Source organism: Anticarsia gemmatalis, chromosome 7, assembly GCF_050436995.1.
Source record: "Anticarsia gemmatalis isolate Benzon Research Colony breed Stoneville strain chromosome 7, ilAntGemm2 primary, whole genome shotgun sequence".
NCBI lineage: Eukaryota > Metazoa > Arthropoda > Insecta > Lepidoptera > Erebidae > Anticarsia > Anticarsia gemmatalis.
In genome coordinates, this window is record NC_134751.1 from 5,756,222 (window position 1) to 5,780,840 (window position 24,619).

The window sequence follows — 24,619 nt, forward strand, 5'->3', positions numbered from 1 at the left end:
TACTTACACACATCAATCAATAAATAAGGGAAAATTAAAACACGATATAGGATAATTTCTATTCTTTAATGTCAGTACAATAAATTATACAACAGTTTTAACACCTCTTATATTGGAGGCAATAAGGTGTAAAAGCTGTTTCATTTACCCAATAATTTTATAAGTAATACGAACCAACCAATAATTTTAAAATACCGAAATGTTAATTTTTGGCACACATAGCACATCATTTTTTAGAATTTTTAAAAATGTTAGTAATACTGTGGGTTGAAGTCAATAAGTATTGTACGTGCATCGTGTGTCTAATGTTATCATGTAAGTAGTAGATAACATAAAGTAACTTTGAATAATTACACAGTATATTATATAACCGCCTTCGCTGATAACCCACACTACGTCTGTCAAAGCATTCTGTATCACAGCACTCACTATATTAGTTTCCCATTCCTTACAAGCTATGTAACAAAACAATTTACATAAAATATGTCTTAAAACTAATACAAAACATTATAACCAGAATATGAAATAATTCTTCCAAGCCTCTTTGATTCGTTATAGTATATGTATGGATGTTTATCGTCTCCATCAAGACATAATCGCGAAGTTATAAAATATATATATTAACATTGAATAAAAGAGGATTGCAAGTTTTATTGTAATACACATTTGAATCGAACGGATATCTAGTAACTGGAGTTAGGGCGGATTGTTTCCATGATATTCCAAATAACATGTAACGTGTACCCACTGGATGCGACAATTAATAATAACACACACTTTAATGCTATCGTTTCATAATTATTATGAATGTTTATACCATGGACATCAATTTTGAAACAATTATCATGTAAATATATATATGAACAATAGATATCTAAGTATATAAAATTAAAAATATTTAGATCAATCGATTCTGAAGTCTTTCATGCGTATCATATATGTAAATCCAATAGTAAGTAGTTAATAAGAATAAGTAAAGGAACTTTCGTTTTACAAAACCGTTAGTTACCAAAGACCTCAAACGTTCACTGTGGTGCTAACCACTATCAAAAAATAGATCAATTAATTGTCTTTATCTTTTGTATCGGTGCCGTTCAAATTAAGTTAAGATTTAGAAGTAAATAATATAAAATCTTTTATCGGATCTGTGTCCGTTGACGTCCGTCCTAATTCTACCTTAGATTTAAAACACCCTGTGAAACTTTAATAATTTTTCGTGTCCTGAATAACTGAATAAAATATTTAGGTCATTCAACAAATATATTCATCAAGTTCCGTTTTTATCTAAGAGTCAATTGAAAGCATTAATGAATTATACTAAATACTAATTTTGTACTAAATGAACGTCTGATATGAGAGAATGTTACATTTGTCCGAAACCACTCAGCAGTAGGCATTCATGTAAAATAAAATCGGTTATAATATATAATAACACCACAAAGTGTAAACAAACTATTATTTACAATATCAATTTTGTCTGTCAAAATAATTGGTAATTAAAACTAACTATTTACATTGATATTTTATTGTCACCATTTTAAACTTGGTGAATTAATCCTAGACGGTTGGTTTTAAATTTTGATTGAGTTTGCTCAATGTTTTATGATTGTTTACTGGATATTATCCATATTTGACTCGTTCAAAATATAAATCAATAATAAGATAAATACTCTACTAGTTTGCTTTAGTATAAACTGGTCACCGTTCATGTGTTTATACGAGGTCGGTATACACTTCACAGCATTAATTCCCGTGTTTGTTTCAGGCATTATACACGTTCCAAATGATATAAAATCGTACAAATAAAATTAAACTGCGGGTTAAAATATAAATTTGATACCATGACGTTCATAAGCAGCGTGAACATACTTAGTGTTCCAAACCTCTGTACACGTACTTACACTGAACTAGATATAACTTTGATCTATAGTATAAAAGTCACTACCGCCCATCCCCGTGAGCCGCGGATACGAACGACAGTGGACTTGTACAAAAATAATAAATATTAATAAATTTATTATTATACTTCACGTTGTAGGTCGATATCATGCTGGGAAATACGCAGTCGTATGAAGCGCCGCCTCGACACTGACCCGTCAGCCGCGTGGCCTCGTGGAGACGAGAGCGGTGAGGGCAGCGCGGGCGGCGTCATGTTCGCAGCATGGTATCACACTTGTGATACTAATATCCATACAAACCCTTCGGGTTGGCAGCGATATATTTAATATCTTAAGTGCGTAAGTTTATTACAAACATCTATGTACACATGACAGAAATGTCCTTCACATTCTATGCATCTAAACAATTGGCCTAACCCTATCAACTATAACAATAATCATTTACTTAGTACTGTGATTGTATTATGAAACGATCATAATTATTATATGAAACACGTATTAATTTAATAATCTGACGGATAATTTTTGAATAGGTATTGAACGGTAGCAATGATTCTGATTTGAGATATTTTATTTTACACAATAATGTAGGATCTATTTAGTAGAAGTAGGTACCTATATTCTAATCTAGATATAGATACGTATTTAAATCATTATTTTAATATTGTTGTTTCAAAATATTATTTCGCTTAAGTAGTGATCTTATAATTACCACATTTATTTCATTACCTGCAATTGACGCTTACATCGATATCAGAATAATGTTTGGAAACTCAGAATCATGATACTTATTCCTAATGGAGCATATTATGAAAACACTTTGTTTGGACTTAGTCCGTATTTAAATTCCTAATTTATTTAATTGTCAGGTCATGTAATGTACACAGACCGATCTCTAGTCTTATTTCGAGTGTAATTCTCATCTTCGTTTACGATAAAATAGCAAAATAACCAGAATACCATCAATTTACCATCAGATAGTCACAGTACTAGCTCGCTAATGCCTTCAGCAACAGTATTTACAGCGTAGGATTGTCACGTGGAGTTTCCAAGATTAAATCAATCGATAAGCTGATGATGTAATTGATGGTACATGTATTTATTCACCCTTATATTATACCTAATTCTTTTTCTCAGCTAAGAACGGGGGGTATCGCCTGCATGTTTGTTAAATTCCTCAGTACTTGACGATATGCGTGCAATAATGTTGTCGGTTAACAATCGATGTTCGATCGATATTGATGCAGTCACTGATGTTTATGCAAGTGCTATATTGTAATCAATGTTTCATTATTAGGCAATCGAACATCGATTAATAACTAACTGAGTAAATGAGCAGATTTAGGTAGTTGAAGTTTTTGATAATACCCTTAGAGACCCATGCAGCATAATAATATCCTATTTTGTGGCGCGAGTACCATCCATTCTGTAGGGTTGATGACAATAATAAAGTAACGATAACCATCCTAATTTTTTATAAAACTTAGTAGTTGAAGTTATTGTAAAAAAAAATGCACCTACCTGTGTCTTTTCGACGAGATAGTTTTACAAAAAAGTTTTGGTATTAATGAAGTCCTTCTGCCCCCGTTCTAAAATTCAACAATTAAACAGGCATCACCTATCCTTTAGATTAGAATTATCGTTTCGTCGTCACTACTGGCTACTAGCGCTAACGCTGTAATCAATAGGTGTTATTGCGAGAGTTAAAGCGGTTTTATAATAACGCACACGATACGCGCGGATAGTAAGCGTGGCCATTCATCTATCTCATGACATTACGGGTTATAAGCATAGCAATAAAACGTCGCTACGTTGTCACCCGCTTACAATCCGCGCAGTCCATGAGCGTTACTATAAAACCATCCTGTATCGCCACGGTAGTTTGTTTTAGTCCTAGGCAAGCTCGATAAACGAGCATGAACCGGTAAATTACAGTCGTTTTAGTACCGCAACACGTGAGTCGTCGGTGAATCGCACGATTCGGTTACATTACACAGTATCGTTGGTTGAATCGTGAGAGTCGTCGGCAATTATAGTCTGTTTTAGTTCCAGTGGGGGTGTGTTTGTTTACGCGTAGGAGTGCAGCGTGACGGGCTCGAAGTCGTCGTGCGTGGCGGGGCGCGCGGGCGGCGCGCGGTGCGGCGGCGGCGGCGGCGGCGGCAGCAGGCTCGTGCCCTCCGGGATGTACACGTTTGTCACTCGCTCCTGTACAACGGTCACATTTAACTTTAGTCCTATTCCTAACAGGAATACTACCAATGATGCCTTATTGACAATGTGAGGAAAATTTATCAAACTACCTTAGAACTAATCAAGTAACTTTTTTGGCAACTGTTTTTGACAATGCCACCACGGTACCTAAAAAACTCGACTTGATTGAATGGCCTTCAAACATACAGCTTGAAATATATCTTTTCGTAAACATTGTTTACCTGATTCTTGTCGTATTTAAAGATTCCTTGAAATCGGTTAGGTCGACGTTCCATGGGTTCAGCGCTGGGTCCTCCCGCACCTGTGGTGCAGCTGTAGTTTGGGTTGTGGAACGATATGTGGCCTCCAGAGTCGCGATAGTTCTCCTTCAAGTCGCCGCCGCGGTCTCTGTGTAGCTTCACTGTAATACCAATATTTTATTTTTAGGCGCAATTTGAAAAGAACAGAAGAAAACTAATAACTTGTGGTATAGATAAAGATGTATTTTATAAAATAGCTATACGAAGAAGCAACGAATTTCAATGCACTTACCACACACAATTCCGATGACAAACACGCCAAGTACGATGAAGGAGACTATTCCGATCGTGACCACGATAGCTCCAGTGCTGGTGTCGGTAGCTTCAGGCTGAGGAGGCAAGCGTCCGATGTCCATGGGAATGTCTGAGTAGTCGAAGTCCGCTGGATAGCTGTTCGGCATCTTCATACTTAACTGCTTCTTCGGTACTAGAAGAATAGGAAACGGTAAGTCAGTGTTATAATAATTGAAACTTTAAAACATACGATTGCATCGTGTAGTAATCAGATATGTATTAAAGACTGCATTACCATTACCTGTCGAGCATATACGATGGTCAGCGTCGTCAGGACAAGCGCAGATGTAGTCGTGTCTCCTAAAGAAGCAGAGATGAGAGCAGCCGCCATTATTCTCCATGCAAGGATTCCAGCCTCGTTGTTTAGATCCCGATACAGCTTTGATCTCCATCGTCATTTCCATGTCAGTTCTCAGAGCAATGACGTTCTTGCCTGTTTTCTTATCCGCTCTCATCACTGCCTTCTTATACCAGTCAGTCCAGTAGATGTATTTGTTGAACTGATAAGAAAATTTTATGTATTTACATAAAATCTATGCATAAGAGTTTTTTTTTGTCTAGCTTCGTGGCAATCATGGCTTTAATTGTGATCCCGCCAACAACACAGTAAACTACTTAAATAAATAAAAATAGAGTCGTATATTGCGGCTACTAAGCAACCATGTCGTACCAAAAGATCCCTATAGTAATTTTCGGCTAATTTACCTGTGTCATTCCGAATGGATTCTTGGCGTCTGGGATAAGCTGAACCCTGTGCTTTCCGTCCAAGTCGGAGGTGTCAATCCTGTGTCTCAAAGCATCCGTCCAGTAAAGCCTCCTTTCTTTGTAGTCGATGGTTATTCCATTAGGGAAGCCGACATCTTGAATGACGATTGTGATTCTTTGGCTGCCATCAAGATATGCTCTTTCGATGCATGGAGTTTGACCCCAGTCGCTCCAGTAGAGGTATCTAGATGTAATAAAGAAAGTTAGAAAACAGACAAAGTTGGTTGGTATGCAGCTTTTATCGCGAATTTGATTTGACCTACCCTTTCGCCGGGAACAAAGCAAGAGCTCGAGGTTCACTCAAATTGCTCAGCAAGGTTTTCCTTGACGATCCATCGAGCCGAGCAACTTCAATCACCTTTGAATATAAAATGATTTATTATAAGTTCTATTTTTGTAAGTTGAGTGTAATCATTGTTTGTTCTGTTAGTTAGTTTTATTTTTACCTTATATTCGTTGTCAGTCCAGTAGATGTTGTTCGCAATCCAGTCGATGCCCAAACCGTTAGGAATACCCATGTTGCCTTTCACGATGTCTTTTGTCTCACTCATGTTTAACATGTTTATAGATCTGGAACAAAAAAGGGTTATAGTTAATTTACAATATTAATGTGTGAAGGAAATATTATTTGCATCATTATGTATGCATATTACATATTCATCCATATCAAACGAATCCAACTAGTATCTTACCTTATGACATCCATGTCAACATCGGTGTAGTACAAAAGCTTCTTCTCCCAGTGGAAGTCAACAGCCACGGCATTCTGCACCTTGACAGGTAAAGGTACGTCCCATTGTTCCGTAGAGTCGAAGGAAATCAGCGCAATGCTAGTCTTGGTCGCGAAGAATAGGAAGTTCTCTGGATACTTTCGACAGCCTTTGGGATTCGGTTCACTTGAGTTGAAGATCAAGCCGGTTGGACACGCGCATGTGTAACCTTGAGGAGATCGGAGGCACAGATGAGAGCAGCCTCCGTTATTGGTTCCACATTCGTTTTCCAATTCCCGTTCACCCTGTAAAGAACATTATTTTTTGTTCCAGAATTAACGTTTTAACATTGAAAATGGATTTACAAAGGGTGTGTACAACATTGTTCACTAGATTTATGTACAGTTTAAATCAGTTTGTACCTGCACAGCTCGTATGTCCATAAGTCCTTCCAAATTCTTCCTAATGGTGATGGAATTCTTGCCATTATTTTTATCAGCTCTGTGCAGCGACTGAGTCTTCCAATCAGTCCAATAAACGTGTTGTCCAACGATAACAATTCCGTACGGATATGGAACATTACTGATGATAGTGCGACGGTCAAACCCATTGAAATCTGAACTTTCTATAGATAACACCTTCGCATCGTTCCAGTAAAGGCGACCCTCGATTTTGTCGATTGCGAGACCGTTCGGCCATTTTATATTGTGTTCGACGATAATTTGCCTAGAATATTAATTAGGAATTAATGATATGGTACAACTGCACAAATGCTTAAAATTCTTGATTGTGTTTTTAAGTTACCTGTTGTTTCCATCCATATCAGCTCTTTCTATTTTTGCAGATGTTCCCCAATCCGACCAGAACATGAGGCCGTACTCGTAATGCAAAGCTATGGCGCGTGGAGAATCTATAAAGACGAGGTGAGTTAAATATAATTTATTTTTAAATAATATACATAATATTAAGCTACTACAAGTGAAACTATCATACTAACCTAAGCCGGTCCAGAAAAGTACTTTTCTGTTGCTGCCATCTAACTCAGCCACTTCGACACTGTTGCGTCCTCCGTCTGTCCAGTAAATCTAAAACCACATTTAAAATGTTATTATTTACAAGAGTTTATCAAAAATTGTAGAGTCCTGTAATGTACAGAACTATGGCATACCACGTTTACTATTAGGAACTTTCTGAAAATACCTAATAAATTCAATTCTTTCTATAACGCGATATGTATATACAAACCTTGCGTCCAGTAGAATCAATTACAATGCCGTCAACAGTGTGCAAGCCTTTACCAATGATAGTCTCAATAACATCTCCGGCTCTGTTAGCTCGTTGGATCTTCCTTTCACCAGTATCGGTCCAGTAAATAAGAGCTGCAAAAACATCAGAATTAATTATTTAGAACATTTTGATCTTTTCTTCTCCCCTCTTCATTGAATGGAAATGTTACTTACATGTTTTGTGATCTACGTCGACTCCAAAAGCGTTCTTAAGTGCTGGTAATGGTAAGGGCACATCAATAAGGTATGGAACATCAAGAGATACGACGCGAATGTCCACACGATGAGCGAATATCAGATAGTTGACAGGACCGCTGGGACAGGTTTTACCATCCTTCTGCAAATTGACAAAATAAGTTGCAATGTAAATTGGTATGAAGTACATACGTTTATATGACTAGGTATTAAAGTTTAGCTTACATTGATCTTGATTCCTATAGGGCAAGCGCAAGATTTGCCACCAGGTTTCAGCAGGCAGAGATGAGAGCAACCACCATTATTTTTTCCGCATCTAGAAAATTATTGACATAATTAGACATTTGTATAAAATCTTCATATAATTTGAAAGTATTGTAAGATATTTACCGGTTGGTTCCGGTAACCCTCTCTTTATGGAACACCCTAACATCCATAAGTCCGGCCACGCCCGAGCCGAGAGTTCGTCGATTCTTGCCGGTGTTCTTGTCGGCTGCTTGAATAGACTGAGTGTCCCAGTCCGTCCAAAACACTTCGTCCCCGTAGAGGTCCAAACCAAATGGATGAGGTAGATGTTGACCTGTTGAATAGGCCAATTTATAGATAACAAGATATTTGAGCAGATTACCTTTCAAAAAACCTATTTTCCCTTAAGAACACCTGATTTTTTTTTCGAAAATTTGAAATTAATGGAAAATGTTGTATAAATCAAAAAGGTAATTAGTCAAAAATTGCCCAATTTTGTTTTTTAAATTTACATTTATTAGAGGGAAGGGAAGCCATTGCCCTGCAATGGAATAATAGGGGCTGATAATAATAATAGTAGATTTATATCCATCAAAAAGATTATTTTTTCTTTTCCCACTTACCAATCAAAATAGTTCTCCCAGTGCCATCCAGATTAGCGTACTCAATAGTTTGATTGCCACCGTCAGTCCAGTAGATGCGTTTGTTAGCTAGATCGAGAGCGAGACCGTTAGGCCACGACATGTTGCCGGTGATGAGTCGCTTGCGGTTCCCACCGTCCATGTCTGCTCGCTCGATGCAAGCGTTGGTACCCCAATCCGACCAGTACATTACTCCACCTATTAGATGAAATTGGTTATTCACTCATGTTATCTACATTCAGTTATGAGGCTTATAAAACCTATTGCATATGTAGTAAAGTGCTATGATAGCTTTTTTTAGGTATCCGTGACTTTAAATGTAGGTAAATCTTCCCTAATTAAGTTTCATAATAGGGTAGTTAGCTGATAAGCAAGATAAGAAACCTAAGGCATAGTAACTTCATAGCAGAATTGCCATTAAGAAATACATAATAACATTTAGCTATGCTTCAACAGAAATCAGATGACACTAGTAAAAGGAGTCTAATTTATCAATCTTATCAATTACAAAAATTTTGCTAATTAAAATTATACTTGTGTAATGTCATACAAACCTATAGGATCAACAACAATGTCTCTCGGCTTGTCAATATTGTCCCACGCGAGTAGAGTCCTCATGCTGCCGTCAGCGTTCGCTACTTCGACTCTATTGGTACCAGCGTCGGTCCAGTACAGTTTATTTGTCAACCAGTCGTACGCTAAACCCGCTGGCCAAACTGGAAAATTCAATATTGTTGCAGTTTCAGGTTCACCGCAAATAGTAAACAACAAATGAAAACAAAAAGGAAATCAATTATTCGAGTATTGTTCAATTCAAAATGACGTATATTCATTACATCTGCAATTTCATTTTTGTGACTTTGCAGTTCCGTAATGACTGCGTTAAAAACTAAGTTGGTTACTTAGTAGTATAAAATTGCTTAACATTGATCTTGTATTATTAAAAACAAGGTAATTGAACATTATTAACCGAATGAGTGCAGATAAAAATATTTAAATATATTTTATACAGTGGTACGTACTTAGATTTGAGCCTACAATAACTTTCTGATTAGAGCCGTTCAAACTAGCATGGTTGATGGTATCCTTCTCCACGTCCGTCCAGAAGATCGACTTGGTGTTGTGATCCCAGTCCAGCGCCACAGCTGACTTGATCGTCTCCACGGGAATCACCTGATCGAATGTCTTAGTATATTAGTAGGTACTGTTTAGTTGCTGATCATTCAGCTCTATGTTAGCAAAGAAACTGTTTGTTTCAGGGGACTTATTACAGAATTCCTCTTTGATATCATTCGAAAAATCTCTATTACATAGACATTTAATGCTTTTAAACTATCACGAGTTACGCATCATTTTCAATAGTGTTTAAGTCTCGTCGTAATAATATTATGGATCGAGACATGGTTGCAAATTACTTGATCTAATTATGCATTTTTCGTACTGGCGTTTTGTATTTTACTTTAGTTATGAATACTTCGAAACCTACCATATCCAAAGAATCAGTCTGCTTCCTTGGATTCAGTTGCTTCAGCCGAATGTCCTTCTTGCGAGCGTACAGTAACAATTTTTCGGGAGTTTCTTCACAAGTACGCCTAAAAGATAAAGAATTCATTAATTTGAGATACAGTTGTTTATTATAGGCTTCCTATTCAATCTTGTGACGTTTATTACCCGTCGTCATTCAAGTTGAAGCCCACAGGGCACCGGCAGGAGTGATCGTCGCTATTCGGTAGACAGAAGTGAGAGCAGCCACCGTTGCTGTATCCGCAACGATTCTTGTATGTTCGAAGTTGTCGCAGTGGATGGTAACTGTTGGAATGAAAGAGGTGAAGAAATAATTTACAGTTACTGAAATTGCATTTGATTTCTATAGTTGTCTCATTTAGACAAACTTTCTACTGTTCTTGCGAATAGTTTGTAAATATTTTGAGACAAGGGTCTCAAAATATTTTCTTCCCTTAAAAAATCTTTCACCTTTGAATTAACCATTGTACAATTTGTTAGCAATTATTTTTTAATTCGAACTAATTATGTTCAAAGTTATACTCCGCCATTTTCTTCAGAAAATGCATGTCTTTAAATGAATTTTGTAATACCTGTGAATATCCATCGGAACGTTAAGTCCAGCGTGGACAGTCTGTATGCCCATCCCGGTGTTCTTATTCACAGTGGAGATGCTCTTCGTATGCCAGTCGGTCCAGTAGATCGCGTCCTCGAATAATGTCAGCGCGAACGGATGTGGTAGACCTTTGTTTGTTATCTACAGAAGGAATAGCATATCTCTCAACTATGTGAATTTCTAGCTTTCTCTACTTTGGTGTTTGTATCTTGTGACAAATTGGTCAAAGACTTAGCTTAAGGTCTGTTTTACTTCATAATATCCAGACTGACGATGTATTTAGTTGTACTTACTTTCCGAACTATGAAGACGCTCAAACAGCTTTAAAAACTCAACCATCTTTATGGACTAGCCGCGCAAAAAGTTACTTTCGTTTAACAATTTATTGTAGAAAGACTAGCGAATCAGTATGATTTGTGACTAATCTTCCCAACTATCATGACGCAGTTGAAAAATACAGTCTTCTGATGATGACATGACATATGCATAGCTAGCTATACCAAATTCACGCAAATGCACCAAAGTATGTTATAAAATTAAGTATATTCCTTACCTTTTTACGTCCACGTCCATCAAAGGACGCCTTTTCAATAACATGGTGCTTAGCGTCCGCCCAGTATATCATGGATTCCGTGTAGTCAATAGTCAGTCCATTAGGCCAAAATATTTTGTCAATTATGATGCTCTTGCGTCTGCTACCGTCCATATCTGCTCGTTCTATCTTGGGGTTTGGTCCTAAATAATTACTTGTAATGAAATATTTATTCCCTTGTAAAGAAAAAGTACTAAAATTATGCTTAATTTTTTTTTTTTTTCAAGAGTAGGACCGTTAACCAGAAACTAAAAAAAAGAGGGTAGGGTTCTCTTTTACTTATTGGCCGACATATTCATTAATGAAAATATTACCCCAATCTGTCCAAAACACCAAGGCATCTCCAGGGTGTACGGCAATAGCTCTCGGTTTATCCAGATCATTGGCAGCGAGAACTGCTCGTTGGGAACCGTCCAGGGTCGTCACTTCCACCCTTCTGGTGCCAGAGTCCGTCCAGAAGAGAAGATCGTGGATCCAATCAACGGCTACACCACTAGGTGTTTCGAGACCCCACCTTACTACGTCTATAAGGAAATTAATTGATGTAATAAGTTCTTACGTAGTTCCTCATATCTTTATACCTGAGGAATATAGGGTCTTATTCAAAAAGAATAGATGATTACTGGATGGTGATGTCTTTAAGAAGGTGCTTTAGTTTGTGTGCGTTATTTGTGACTTTGCAAAATGTGTTGTGTCATTGTTAATTGCTTCTGATGATCAACAGAGTTAACTATTTTAAAATCGAATACTCTTTCTGGTTGTGTATGGTTTACGAAGATATCAAGATCGGTTAAGTTAAAAAGGAACTAGATAACAGGAACTGTGTCAGTGTGTTTGTCTTACCAGTTAGGTTGTTGTTATGTATCTGTGCAACCCGAATGACGCGCAAGTTGTTTTCAGTCCAGAACACGAGCTGTTTCTCGTAGTGATAGTCCAGAGCCACGGCGTTGTGTAGTCCTTTTACCACTGGCATGTAGTTGTCTCCCGTTAACCACACCTAGACAAAAGAGTTTTTTTTTTAATCTGGTACTTTTATAATACTCTACCATTGGTAATTTGCAGTCTGAATCGGTAACTATATAGAAACCTACTTATTGACCTGCCCTATAGAGTAGCCTGCTGTAATCGATTCACTTACTAATGCTTAAGATATCTATAAATGAAGTGCCATAGCCCCAGGTTTCTTGTCTCAGATTGTTTAGTGTTCAATATGCAATTGCTTAAAGAACCACAGATTCGATGCACCACCAATAAATTTGAACACGTTCCTATTATAATACGCTTATAAATCCCGATGATGTACTCCTATGTTTATGTATGCAACGAACTCCAAATCATTCAAAAATAGACGGCTGTTTTTATAATGGCCTATGAAAATAACCTCAATATATTTACCTGTCGAATCCCAATCCTGTTAGAAAACAGCAAGGTGGGTGATTCTCCAGTAGGTTTGCAGGAGCGTCGGTCAGGTCTCAGCACGTAGCCCGTCATACAACCGCATTTGTAGCTGCCCACTGTGTTCGAGCATGTTTGAGAACACACCGGGTCTTGCTCGTACATGCATTCATCTATGTCGCGGCAACTGGGGTATGGAAGAAATTTGTTTATAAAGGCACCGAATGCAATACTTTTATTATTGTTTAAATGGTATTTGGAAATTCTTGTATGCTGAACTGCACATCCATTTCAATCAATCCTCTTTAAAGATATTAAAACTTTCACACCTAATTGAAAAGCCAAGACACTGCTAAAATAAACCATCAATGTAAGAAATTATTCTCATAAATATTAGTGAAAGTGTTACGAATTTGCGTACCTGTGATTGTTATTAGCCAGCAGGAAGCCGAGAGGGCAGGTACAAGCTTGTCGTTCATCAAACGTCGTGATACACATGCCAGGTTCGCACTTGTCTTCCGAAGTACACTCCCTCTTTTTAGGACATCGGTCTTCATCGTCACCTAAACAAAATAATGTCAGAACAATCTGTTATATTGCTCGTTGACATTTAAGGTTTGCTAAAACTGGCTAAATGTCAGCTTTGATGGCCATTTGTCCGTGAGGGCTAACAAATTGGTAAATAGGATGGTAAAGTTCGGAAAATGTCAGACGTGTAATAATAATGTTATAGGTTATAGAATAAAACTAGGGCAAACTTCCTGTAGGATTCCTTATAACAAGAGAACCTACATTAGAAGTTGTTGTATCGAAACTCCATTATTATGTTATGTGAACCAATTATACCCTAAAATCATAAAAGCGTTTTATCTATCCCTCATTATCAGCTATATAGGTCGTTGCTAAACAAGTCCAGAAATGCTAAGCCAAAAAAGGAAAAACATCTAATATCATACCTTCAGGACAGTCCCTCATGCCATCACAAACATGTTTCCTATTGACACAGTTCCTGAAGGCGCTGCTGATGAGATGGTCTTGAGTCTTGCACGTGTACTGGTCGGCCTCGCAGTGAACCACGCAGTTCATCTCGTCTTCACCGTTCGTACAATCACGGACCCCGTCACACAGCCACGTTTTCTATTGCAGATAGAGATAAAATGCGTAACGGCTTTGTAAAACTTTACATTTAATAAATTGCAGTATCTTATGACAATATTGATAAGCATTAAATAAGTCTCAAATCAATTCATATTGAAGACAAAATTTTAAATTTTTCCAGTTTTATATCAATAAGCATAAGCACTACGTGTCAGTAATAGTCATAATAATGTCGAAAAAAACAAAAAAGAGTAATGTGAATAGCAACGCAGTTCGGGATCCTTTTCTTCTTCACTGTTGGTTTAAGCTTCGTATATAATCTATTACATTCGTCTTGCATCCAACTATCCAAATAGTATAATGCTAACTCACCAATATGCATCGTCGATCAGTGCAGGTGTATTCGTCGTCGGTGCAGTTGCGCATAGAGTTCGGTTCACAGTTCAACTCATCGCCGCTGTCTGTACAATCTCTCTCTGTATCGCACCTCCACCGGTCAGGAATGCATTTACCGTCGCTGCACCTATTTATACACATGGCATTTAGTAAAACGAATTTATCACTTTTACTCTAAGTAAATAAAGTGGCACCAAGTAAAATGATGAACCTAAACATATTTGTAAAGCCTGCACTAACGACTTAATATAGGGCCTTAGATCGTCTTGTGTATCTCCGATGCCTGCTAAGGCACGAAGAACTCCAGATTAAAATATTTCCACTCCATTTACCTCCAAATGACGAACGTAAGCCAAAACATAAATCTATTAAACGATTACTAACTAGTTTCAAGCTTAAAGATTCGAGCTCTATTTCAATGCTCATAGATAATGAATATCAACAATATGTTCTGTTTACCTGAACTCTCCCGCGTTACAACTCGAGGTGAGCATGGGGCAAGAGTCTTCGTCAGTCCAGTCGCCGCAATCGTTGTCTCCGTCGCAGTGAAAGTCCTTACGGATGCACATCTTGTTGTCACATTGGAACTCGTTCTCACCGCACCGAATCAGATCCACAGCTGGTGGTCAAACAATCAGATAAAAGTTATGATATTGTTGCTGGAAAACTGAGTACACAATAAGTGTCAGTGTGCTGTGTCACTCAAAGAATTTTTCAGTTGATAAAAAACTGAGAGTATTTCCGATTATGATGTCTGGTATTATAAAGTCACTCGTAACTACAATAATATATCTAAGCTAAGCACTAAGTATTAATGCTGTAGTCGCCAGTGACTGCTCTTGACTATAATTAATGAAAATCAAGTAATCATCTGTTGATGTCCTCTATTTTTTCAAACAAATGATTTCTGGCCGCCGTTACTTTCTGTCTTATTTTATTTATCTTTATAAAGTAAAATCCATGTTTTCACTATAGAAAATAAAATAAATAGTAAAAGGGAATACTCACGACATTCTGCTTCATCAGAGCTATCAGGGCAGTCGGCTTCCTTGTCGCAGCGCCAGTGTTTTGAGATGCACTCTCCGTTCATGCACATGAATTGATCGTCTCGGCATCTATACAAAATAATTAAATCTACTTTTAAAATTTCCCGTTGTATGACAAAGTGTTTATTATTAAGATGAGAAAATATCAGATAAAAGATACGCGAAATCCTTGCAAATATTGTAAGCACGGTGCGTCCCAGCTGTGACCTAGTTTTGTCAAAGGTAGCTAAAACCTACTTTCAGCAAGTTAAGGTAAGGAAATATAGATGTCAAGTAAAACGCCGGCTATTATTTTGCTATTGTTGGTCACCAATATCCCGCATTGAATCAGAACATAGTCAGTCAGCTGATAACAGCAGACCGTTAATCCTTTTGTGATAAAATAATCGGGTAATTAAGGTAAAAAAATTTGGTATGTATTCACAATTATTTAAAAAGAAAACCATTCAAAGAACGAAATGATCAAAAGCTGACAGTTAGATACATATGTACAGAATGTAAACTGAAAACAATAGTTAATCCTGCTAGTGGTTGTGGTGGGATCCGATTAAACGTATCTGTATGAAGCCTACAGCGATGTGCTTGAAATACGTAGTTCCCAGAAGTGCAATTATTCGTTTTAAACGTGTAACACCCACGCCATTAGCTGGTCTATGCACCGTGGGTGTTAACGTGGGGGTAAATTAATTTGTCACTAACACCATCGCATCCATACAAATAAAAATATCACATAGAATTATACGTTTGAATTGTATCCGTTCCGTTCTCCTGTTATGTCGACTACCTTTTTATAGAAATTCACAATAATCGTCAGTTTCTTATTAATTACTCAAGGTCCGACACGATTCCGGAAATTGTGAAGTTGTTGCTTGGATCATAATAATATTTTTAGAAATATCAATCGTTGAGGATAACTATAACCGTCAATGCTTAAAAAAGTCCTATTTCGACGCTTTCAAGCGATTGGTATCAGTCATTCATACATAACATTTTATCACTCCTTAGTAGGTTTTCCAGTAATGTTAATCACGTCGATGATTTTGTTCTATAATGAGCCCGCCCACGGAAGTGGGATATATCGGGCGAGTCTCCTTCAAGGGACGCAGGGAGAGCGTAGGCGCGTCGTCATGGCAGCCAACCCCGTCCCCCGTGCACCCCCCGCTTCAGCCCCGACCCCCCGACGTATTGATCTACCGACCGCTACAGCTCCTACCGCGCAATGTAAAATAAAATCCTGAAAGTCCCACCTAAACTTTTAAATGGGAATGTAGTGGATAGGTTTGTTTCTTATAATAACAAAAATATCATCTATAACACAATCGATCTATACTTAGTTGTAAGTTATAGGCGAATAAAAAATTAACTACGACTTAATTTTTTATATCAATTTATATAGGTATTTCGAATACATAATCATGGAGTTTACACAGTTATACCATTGAAATTGATTTAAATCGAAAGTTATATATTATACCAGTTATACCATTGAAATTGTTGAAAGTTACGTGTATTCCGCGAATGTCATAGCAGATCGCAATCCCTACAAGTAGACGTTATTCCATCTCTTTTAGTTTTATTTCTGGGAACATATTTTCAGTCGATTATTGTTTCCAGGGAAAGGGATAAAATAATTTAATTATAATATGCGTTTTTATACACATGTAAGAATATGTACACTATTGTACACCAAAGTTGCCAAACCCCCGACACATGTCAGCGACTGGTAGATATAAAGTCCCGTCATCAAGACGTTAATATGGTAGTTGACAGGTTTAACGAAAAAATATTGGACTTGTGCTTGTAAAGCGTTTGTCTATAATACGTATGCAGTTAAAACTATTTTATAGATTGCAAAGTTATATTAGTAACTTTAGGATCGTAACTTAAATTCGAAACTTGTGGCGTCGCTATATCATATTTGTATACTAAAATGTGATTTTGACATTTCGTAAAGAATAGCTAATTTAATTGGTAGACAAATAACGTACCTATGGTCGAAGATTTTAGTTTTTAGATCTAAGGTTTATTAATAATTAGCTGACCCGCACAACATTCCGTTGAGTCACATAAGAGAGAATGGGTCATAATTTTCCCCGTTTTCGTAACATTTTTTACTGGTACTCTGCTCCTATTGGTCGTATCCTGATGATAGAAAGCCTTCCTCGATAAATGGGCTATCTAACACTGAAACATTTTTTCAAATCGGACTAGTAGTTCCTGAGATTAGCGCGTTCAAACAAAAAAACAAACTCTTCAGCTTTATAATATTAGTATAGATAAATAGCAAAGAATCCGAGTGAATATCAACATCAAACAGACGTGATCTTAACATTGTGAAATGTATCAAGTTCAGTGCATCAAAGGTTACGTGGGCTTTTGTCTGAAGCGACAGCTATTAATATAACTCGTAGGCAGCTTAAGACTAGATGTAACAAAGTAGTTCAATGAATATCACTTTATTATACTAACTAATACTTCCGCCTACACGATAAAGCTCTTTTATGAAAATATGAAGATATAAAAAATAAGGCTTACTTGCCTTGCTTATTGTATGTTCTGAAAAATAATTGAATTTTTGTCTTTACTTTTGCTTTGATTTGATTGAATAAATAGAAAAAAGTCCACAAGACGACATAAACATTCAGATGATACTTCAATTGAGTATTATCACGTGCACGATTAACCTAAATCACGAACTTATATCGTTTGATACTAAAAAAAAGAAGTAAAATAAAACATTATATAAATATTGTTTCGTGTTATAGTCACTATGGCGTCAGGTAAGGTTCGTGACCATTGTATGCCATGACTAACATAGTGTTATTGGCCATGAGTAATTTGCATATAATGCCGCATTGTAATTGTTACTGCAGCCAAATTTTCTTTATAAACGCCCCATCGCAGTCAATTTTTATAATCTTCTGATAAAAATCTTAACAACTACTTAGAGTAAAACAAATTCTACGAACTTTAAAAAATGCAAGGACTTCAATAGCTCATATTGTCATTCTTCTTTGGTTTCCAGCATCATAATAATATGATTCATTTTGACTGCGATGGGGCGTTTTGAAGTCCTTGCATTTTTTAAAGTTCGTATGATTTGTTTTACTCTAAGTAGTTGTTGAGATTTTTTATCAGAAGATTATTTTCATACTAGTTAACCCGGCAAACGTTGTTTTGCCAAATAAACTATTGTAAAAATGTTAGGGGTGGGCAACCCTTATCACTTAGGGGTACGAAAAATGGATGTTGACTGATTCTCAGACCTACTCAATATGCTCACAAAATTTCATGAGAAACGGCCAAGCCATTTCAGAGGAGTACGGGAAAGAACATTGTGACACGAGAACTTTTTACACAAAAGAGTATTCTATAACTTAAATACCTACTTATAATATTTAGATCGGAATAACAAACATCAATATAAATGGGATTCACCATACGATATAGGTTCCTACCTACATCGTCTTTGTAGCTTCAAATATGCCGGGTGCAAATAGGTCACATGTCTATATTAACTTATCACTGCAACTGAGCTCACTGATGCGGAACAGTCTCGTAATTTTATTTAAGGCTTCTAGTAGTGACTAAAAATATCCGCATGAATGTAGACTTTTCTCTAAATACATTTTATTTTATGCTATTTATTGACGACAATGACTTGTATAGTCTACATCTAAGTGCTTGAAAAACGAATACTTTTTAAAAATCTTCTTCTTATCATATGGTTAGTGATTAACCTAGTGTCAAAGTTGATCGAGCCGCCCGAAGGCCTTTCACGTTGCTTTACGACTGTTATCGTCGTAGATAACAACCGATATTTTACGTGCCCTCCGAAGCACGGAGACGCCTAGTTCAAATACCACTATGCGGTCACCCATCTTTGGAATGACCGCACCTATTGAGATTTGTTTAACCTACAGATCTTTACCGACCTTTGGCTATGAGCGCCTCAACTTTATTAATATGGGGTTCTGTCTTAACAAATATCTCAACTTCTGAATGACCTGCAGAAATCAACATAAAGTGGTCAGTTTCTTATCATAGAGAGAGCTGGCAGAGAGTACTAACCTTCCCTTGGTGCAGTTAGTTTCATCAGAGCTGTCTCGGCAGTCGTTGTCGCCATCGCACACCCAGTCCTTGTGGATACATAGGCCGTTCGCACATGTGAATTGTTCTGCGGTGCAGTTGGTAAATCCACCTGTACAAAGTTTATTACCTATAGCATTGGTATCAGATCGTAGAATGTACTAGACAAAACTTCTCAAATGATACAAGATTCTTTTCAATCTGAACTGTCAAGGAACGTTAGTAGTTATTCGACTATTAACTAAGGTTCCCTAAAAATTGCCAGGGATGTGGAAAAATTAGTCATCTTTACATGATATACAGGCATTTTAAAATCAGTCGCATCTTCTAAGAGGTTAAAGCTACAAACTTTGTTGATAGCAGCTATTTGTTGTTATCTTTTCCGTGTCTTTGTAAGTGTAATGTTCTCTCATATTATTTTCAAAACGTATGATACCAATAAAGAATGGAAATTCATAGGCAGTAGACACTACTTACCGCATTGAGTTTCATCGGAGAAGTCGCCGCAGTCGTTGTCGCCATCACAGAGCCACTCCATTTTGATGCACACGTTGGTGTTGTGGCAGAGCGTTCTATTGCGGTTCTCGTCGCAAGGTGGTGTACAGCCGTTCTCGTCTTCGGCTTCAGCACATTCCACTTTACCGTCGCAACGTTTCTCCATTGGTATACAGGTGCAAGATATCTAAAACAAAATTGCACATAATTATGCGAACCTTTGAGGGGTAAAAATGGTATTTTTTTAAAGTGTGACATATTTACCTGACACGAAAAATGGTGTTTCGGACACGGCTGGTGGCAGCCTCCGTCCACTTCGTGGTCAACAACATCGTCATGAGACAGTCCAGCTATTTTATACGGAGAACGATCTGTTGAAAGACACAATTGTTTAAATTAGTCTGATCAGATTCATGATCAAAAGAGAACAATTACTGGCTACCTATTTACTAACTAAGCACATATCGAAAAAAAGTTGCATACAGGCACAGTAGGCAGACAGATTAGTTGATCAATAACTGACATAAATAGCAATTTTGTTAATAAATTTTCTTAATTAATTATGGGTGAACTTACGATGCCAGCCTTCGACGCGCGTATGTTGATTGTGGGACCAGTAGCCGGGTGGTTGAGGCATGCCGCCAAAGCCGATAGCTGGTGGTTGGTATGGAGGCACTCTTCCCATCGGTGACCGTAGGTCTGGTGGCTCCGCCGTGCCATTGGCTGGCCGGGCCACCGGCCCCGGTATTTCGTCTGCTTTTACTAATTTAACAAATATAAATGTATGTTACACACATAATATGCTAAGGGTTAATGTAAGTTACATATATCATTTTATTATTCATTTTATGATGATATTAAGAATATTCAGAAACAACATTCCTGTTCGTTCAATGAGAGGAATCGAATTCTATTAATGGAGTTTAATGCTATTGTGAATTTATAATCAGGAAGCTTAAAAGCAAAACAGCTACGCAATAGGTTGGTAATATATGCTTACCACATATCCACAGAAAAGTCAAAGAAATGATGTATACGATGAGCGGCGCTGGCATGTTGGCAAGACGGCCAGCGTCGCGGGCCCGCGCTCGCATCGCCTAGGTGACTTGCGCGGCGCCCGCGCGGCTCAACCGCGATAGATGCACCATGTCGGGGTGCTCCTTATGTCGTACCCACTAAACCAAAAATTACTTCATTACAACTTTACTATAACAACTAAATAACCGTTGCTGAACTGATTCGTCGATTATCAGAATCATCAACATCAATAACAATTTTCTATGAGTTCTTTTCGATTCCCTCAGGACGCTTCAAAAGATATACTATTACATTTTTTTGGTTGACAACCGTCCGAATGAAAGTGTCGCTAAAATCTAGATAAACCTTAAAAATACAGGTATTGTTGTTGAATATAATTCTTTTAATAAACTTCTGTTAATTTCATAGCATGTCCGGATGACATTTTCCCATTTACAATTAACTTTACCCTTTTCTAGATCAGGCATGATTATCCTCTTAGGTGTATTGACGTGATTCAAAACTACACAAATATGCAGCATTTGCAGCAATAATTGGCTTAAGGGACTTTGTCACTTGACTCACTTAACTCTTTCGCTGTAACTGCTGGCATTAATGTATAACCGACAATTTCATTTCCTTATCATTTTGAGTCTATTGCAATTAATGTCGAAAGGCAGATTTACATAGTACTCATTATGTTGCTTTTCTATCATCAATATGGGAGTGGTCAGAAAATGTTCACCAGTTGTTTCGCTGAGCAAGCCATCTGAGCAGGCGTCTTCATAAAATATAGTTTTTTTTTGTCAAGATTTATCTTAGTTAAACTTCATATTATCTTTAAATTTTGCGTATGTGGTCTAATTATGTAGAGAGAAAAAAACCGCAAAGTAACACGTTAAAATGACTCGATAGGAATAAATAAGTACCGATACTACAAGTAGTAAGTGTGACCTACATCGATAGAAGTCTTTTTAAAGCCTCCAGAAGGCATTACGTACGTGGCTCACGTTCCCCATCAGATGCATAATCCCTTAGTCGCTTTACATCCACGATGCCTACAAGATGAAATAGGGCGGTTCTATTTTTATCAGACTGGCGCACGGTCATTGATTAATTGACTTATTGAGCCTACCTAAAGTAGTCGGGTTTTCTATTTTAAAATATAAAGCCGAAAATACTTAAAAAAACGTGACCTCTGTGGTATTAATAGATGAGTTCCGATTTTTTGTCGCATTTGTTATAATAAGGTTGATGAATATTTTTTTATGTTTAAATAAACAGTTTTCGCCTGACCATGATGTAGGAACCTCGACGCACTGCTCTTGACTTATTAAGGTCCTTTTGTGCAATGAAGGCGAATAATTTTTAAAGGCTTCAATTCTCGAGTATTTATCTAATTGTAGAGTTAATATATTTAGAAAACAACAACTAGGTTTTGAGGTGCAATGTTTTAATAACGGGTCTAAGAGTACAATAAATTAATTAAGTATTTGAAATCACTTAGTAAATAAAGCAATGCGTGCAAGTATGCGTGTAAAATATTGAAGGATGTTACAATAAATCCAACAAAAGTAGCTACCACGTAAACTCATTAAAATATCGTAATTTGTTTACAACATGCTTGCATTTGCGTCCCACAAAAAAAATGTTATAAAAAGCATAATATAAGATCAATTTCTTCGCCATGTCGTTGAGATATATTGTCCGAAGCTAAAGAAAGAAAAACTATAAATAGAATGATACTTTGACCTGAGCATGTCGTGCTCCCAGCAACAACTCTTGAACAACTGACCTCACTTTATCACTAGATCTTTATTGTAAAAAAAATACTGGTTTAGCTTATATTACCTAGGCTCATACAAATGAAGATACATGGTTTTCCCTAATTCCGTATTAACTGCGTTATTATGCCTCGTCTGGTTTTTCTATCAATATGGCTATAATTGGCATTGCCAATTGGTCAAAGTACTTACAAATACGTAAGCTCAAATGTAACTTTAGAGCCTCAAATGTAACTTTTATGTTTCCTCTGTCCAGTAATATTCTTCAGAAGAACAGGATATAGCCGTTTAATACAAGTCTATGCAAATATAAAGCACCTTGTCTCTACATAATGCTACAAACAAATTAGGTGTCATACCTGCGCGCTGTAACTTGGCTAGGTCACTCACTGTAATACAGTCATTTTTAGAACGAATAGACTCGTAATCTTAGCTATAATTATCGTTATACATTAATAAGATATTGTCTATGACTCGGCCATATTGGATGTTAAGGTTTTGTAGGACGCATGCGCGAGACACGACCGAAAGCCGATGTTACTAGCTACTTGTTGATCTCGTTTTCATTCACCACGCACCAAACCGCGCATTCTACGCAGTTAGAATGTCCTAAGCTTTGTTGTAAGCTTACAAAATGTCCTATTCTTACTTTACTCCTAATCTTAACATAAGAATTTGCCTGGCAATATCTTAACAATTAGTCCGCATATTTGAAGAAACCTATTCGCAAATTACTTAGCAATTTAAATAAGAGATACAACTTAATTTATATATTAGATAGTTACGTGTTTATTAAAATATAGAATAAGCAATCTCAATCACAATCGAGAAGATTGCCAACAAAAGTAGAAAACCATAATAACAGAATCGGAAAGCCTCAAATGTTATGAATCAGATGCATTCATCACAGTTTAATTTATTCACAACACCTAGTATGTATTTGCTATAGGTAGCTTTCATTAATCTCCCAACACACTACATATTTCAATGGAAACGCCACCACCCTTCAGTGAGAAGCGCATCCATTTACGAGATTAAAGTATGTCGCGCGTACGTTTTAATCACAGAATTGGATAACGCTTTTCTAACTAAACTTTAATCCAATACATCACGTACACACCCGTATTTCAGACTTCCAGTTTTGTAGACAGGATACTACACTATTTCACATTCACTTTTGAATAGACCACTTCCAATGGCATATTATAATAATACGTATTATATGAAACAAAATCTATCAATGTTATAACATTACAACGTCTCTTCATCGATATCCAATGTTATCTATTTTCCATTGCATTCACAATTTACAGATCTTAATGTTTTATTGTGACAATATTTAGGAAATACGTTTGAAAATTGAGCGATCAATACGGGGGGTGAAATGCGCGGAGGCTTGTGCCCACGCCCGCCCCCGCGCACCGCTCCCCGTCCCCCGTCGCCCGCTGAGAGCTTGAAACTCAACACCTCTAGCCGCCCACGGATCTGACCATGAATCCACAGCAAACGACGTAAAATACTGAATCCCACAAAAAGCCACCACATTCTGTAGCCATTTTAACAAATATCGACTACAAAAGCTTTTACGTTCAAAAGTATACCACCCTTAAAGTGCCTTATTAAAACTACGTCAGCTGAACCAAATATCAGTATATTATAATGAAAGAACTTAATAGCGCACATAATTGGCTTTTTTGCTTTATCTATGATATCTCTCCTCCATATTAATTGAACATAGATAGGGATTAATTCAAAATGGGTACCTTATACTGTAGTGAGTGATGACATGTTCCGATCCAAGAAACAGATGGCACAAACGTTATAATTTCCAAGTCTTAGAGCCACTGGTATTGCACAACACTGTAACAAGAATCACTGAATGTTTTTATTTCTGATTTCCTTACGGATGATACGCAGAGCATGTACTCAGATGTGCTCCCGTCGCGCGACTGGGATAGGTACTAGGTAATCTGGAACCTCTGCCTCCCCTCGCCCCGCAAGCCTTGCGCCCCGCGCAGTCTGCGCCTCGTCGATGAATGGAGC

General features: G+C 37.2%; 1 protein-coding gene and 1 long non-coding RNA gene across 6 annotated transcripts in view; one reads left to right on the forward strand and one right to left on the reverse strand.

Moving 5' to 3' along the window:
• Positions 1-53: 53 nt before the first annotated feature.
• Lrp4 (LDL receptor related protein 4) lies at positions 54-24,517 on the reverse strand. Of its 4 annotated transcripts, none has more exons than XM_076116636.1 (36): positions 24,340-24,517; positions 20,776-20,950; positions 20,352-20,537; positions 20,040-20,146; positions 19,758-19,962; positions 19,263-19,392; positions 15,154-15,260; positions 14,605-14,764; positions 14,122-14,272; positions 13,608-13,788; positions 13,073-13,214; positions 12,652-12,838; positions 12,100-12,253; positions 11,571-11,780; positions 11,218-11,399; positions 10,642-10,805; positions 10,217-10,354; positions 10,032-10,137; positions 9,568-9,718; positions 9,100-9,261; positions 8,528-8,743; positions 8,049-8,238; positions 7,884-7,974; positions 7,638-7,800; positions 7,423-7,556; positions 7,175-7,262; positions 6,982-7,087; positions 6,600-6,903; positions 6,160-6,482; positions 5,914-6,037; positions 5,731-5,825; positions 5,408-5,651; positions 4,944-5,202; positions 4,641-4,835; positions 4,331-4,509; positions 54-4,103 (listed from the first exon to the last, which is right to left on the reverse strand). In XM_076116636.1, the coding sequence occupies exons 2-36, from the start codon at positions 20,867-20,869 to the stop codon at positions 3,966-3,968; spliced, it is 5,766 nt and encodes a 1,921-aa protein (XP_075972751.1). In that variant the 5' UTR covers positions 20,870-20,950; positions 24,340-24,517; the 3' UTR covers positions 54-3,965. The 4 variants fall into 4 exon arrangements, with proteins under 4 accessions (XP_075972751.1, XP_075972748.1, XP_075972749.1 ...); XM_076116633.1 differs by having other exon boundaries at positions 4,938-5,202; XM_076116634.1 differs by lacking the exon at positions 24,340-24,517 and adding an exon at positions 23,697-23,849 and having other exon boundaries at positions 4,938-5,202.
• LOC142974360 (uncharacterized) overlaps positions 4,055-24,619 on the forward strand; it is a 30,584-nt gene continuing 10,019 nt past the window's right edge. For both annotated transcript variants that reach the window (XR_012959562.1, XR_012959561.1), the window contains exons 1-3: positions 4,055-4,175; positions 4,536-4,853; positions 7,022-7,100. This is a non-coding gene — a long non-coding RNA (uncharacterized LOC142974360). The remainder of the gene's footprint in view (positions 4,176-4,535; positions 4,854-7,021; positions 7,101-24,619) is intronic.

Bases quoted from the DNA above. Each gene is read 5' to 3' on its own strand.
- Lrp4 (XM_076116633.1), bottom strand. From the start codon at position 20,869: ATGCGAGCGCGGGCCCGCGACGCTGGCCGTCTTGCCAACATGCCAGCG. The intron at 14,765-15,153 runs GTGAGTATTCCC...TTTGACCACCAG, and splicing joins CTCTGATGAAGCAGAATGTC to CTGTGGATCTGATTCGGTGC. The intron at 7,801-7,883 runs GTAAGCTAAACT...GTCAATTTGCAG, and splicing joins CTATAGGAATCAAGATCAAT to AAGGATGGTAAAACCTGTCC.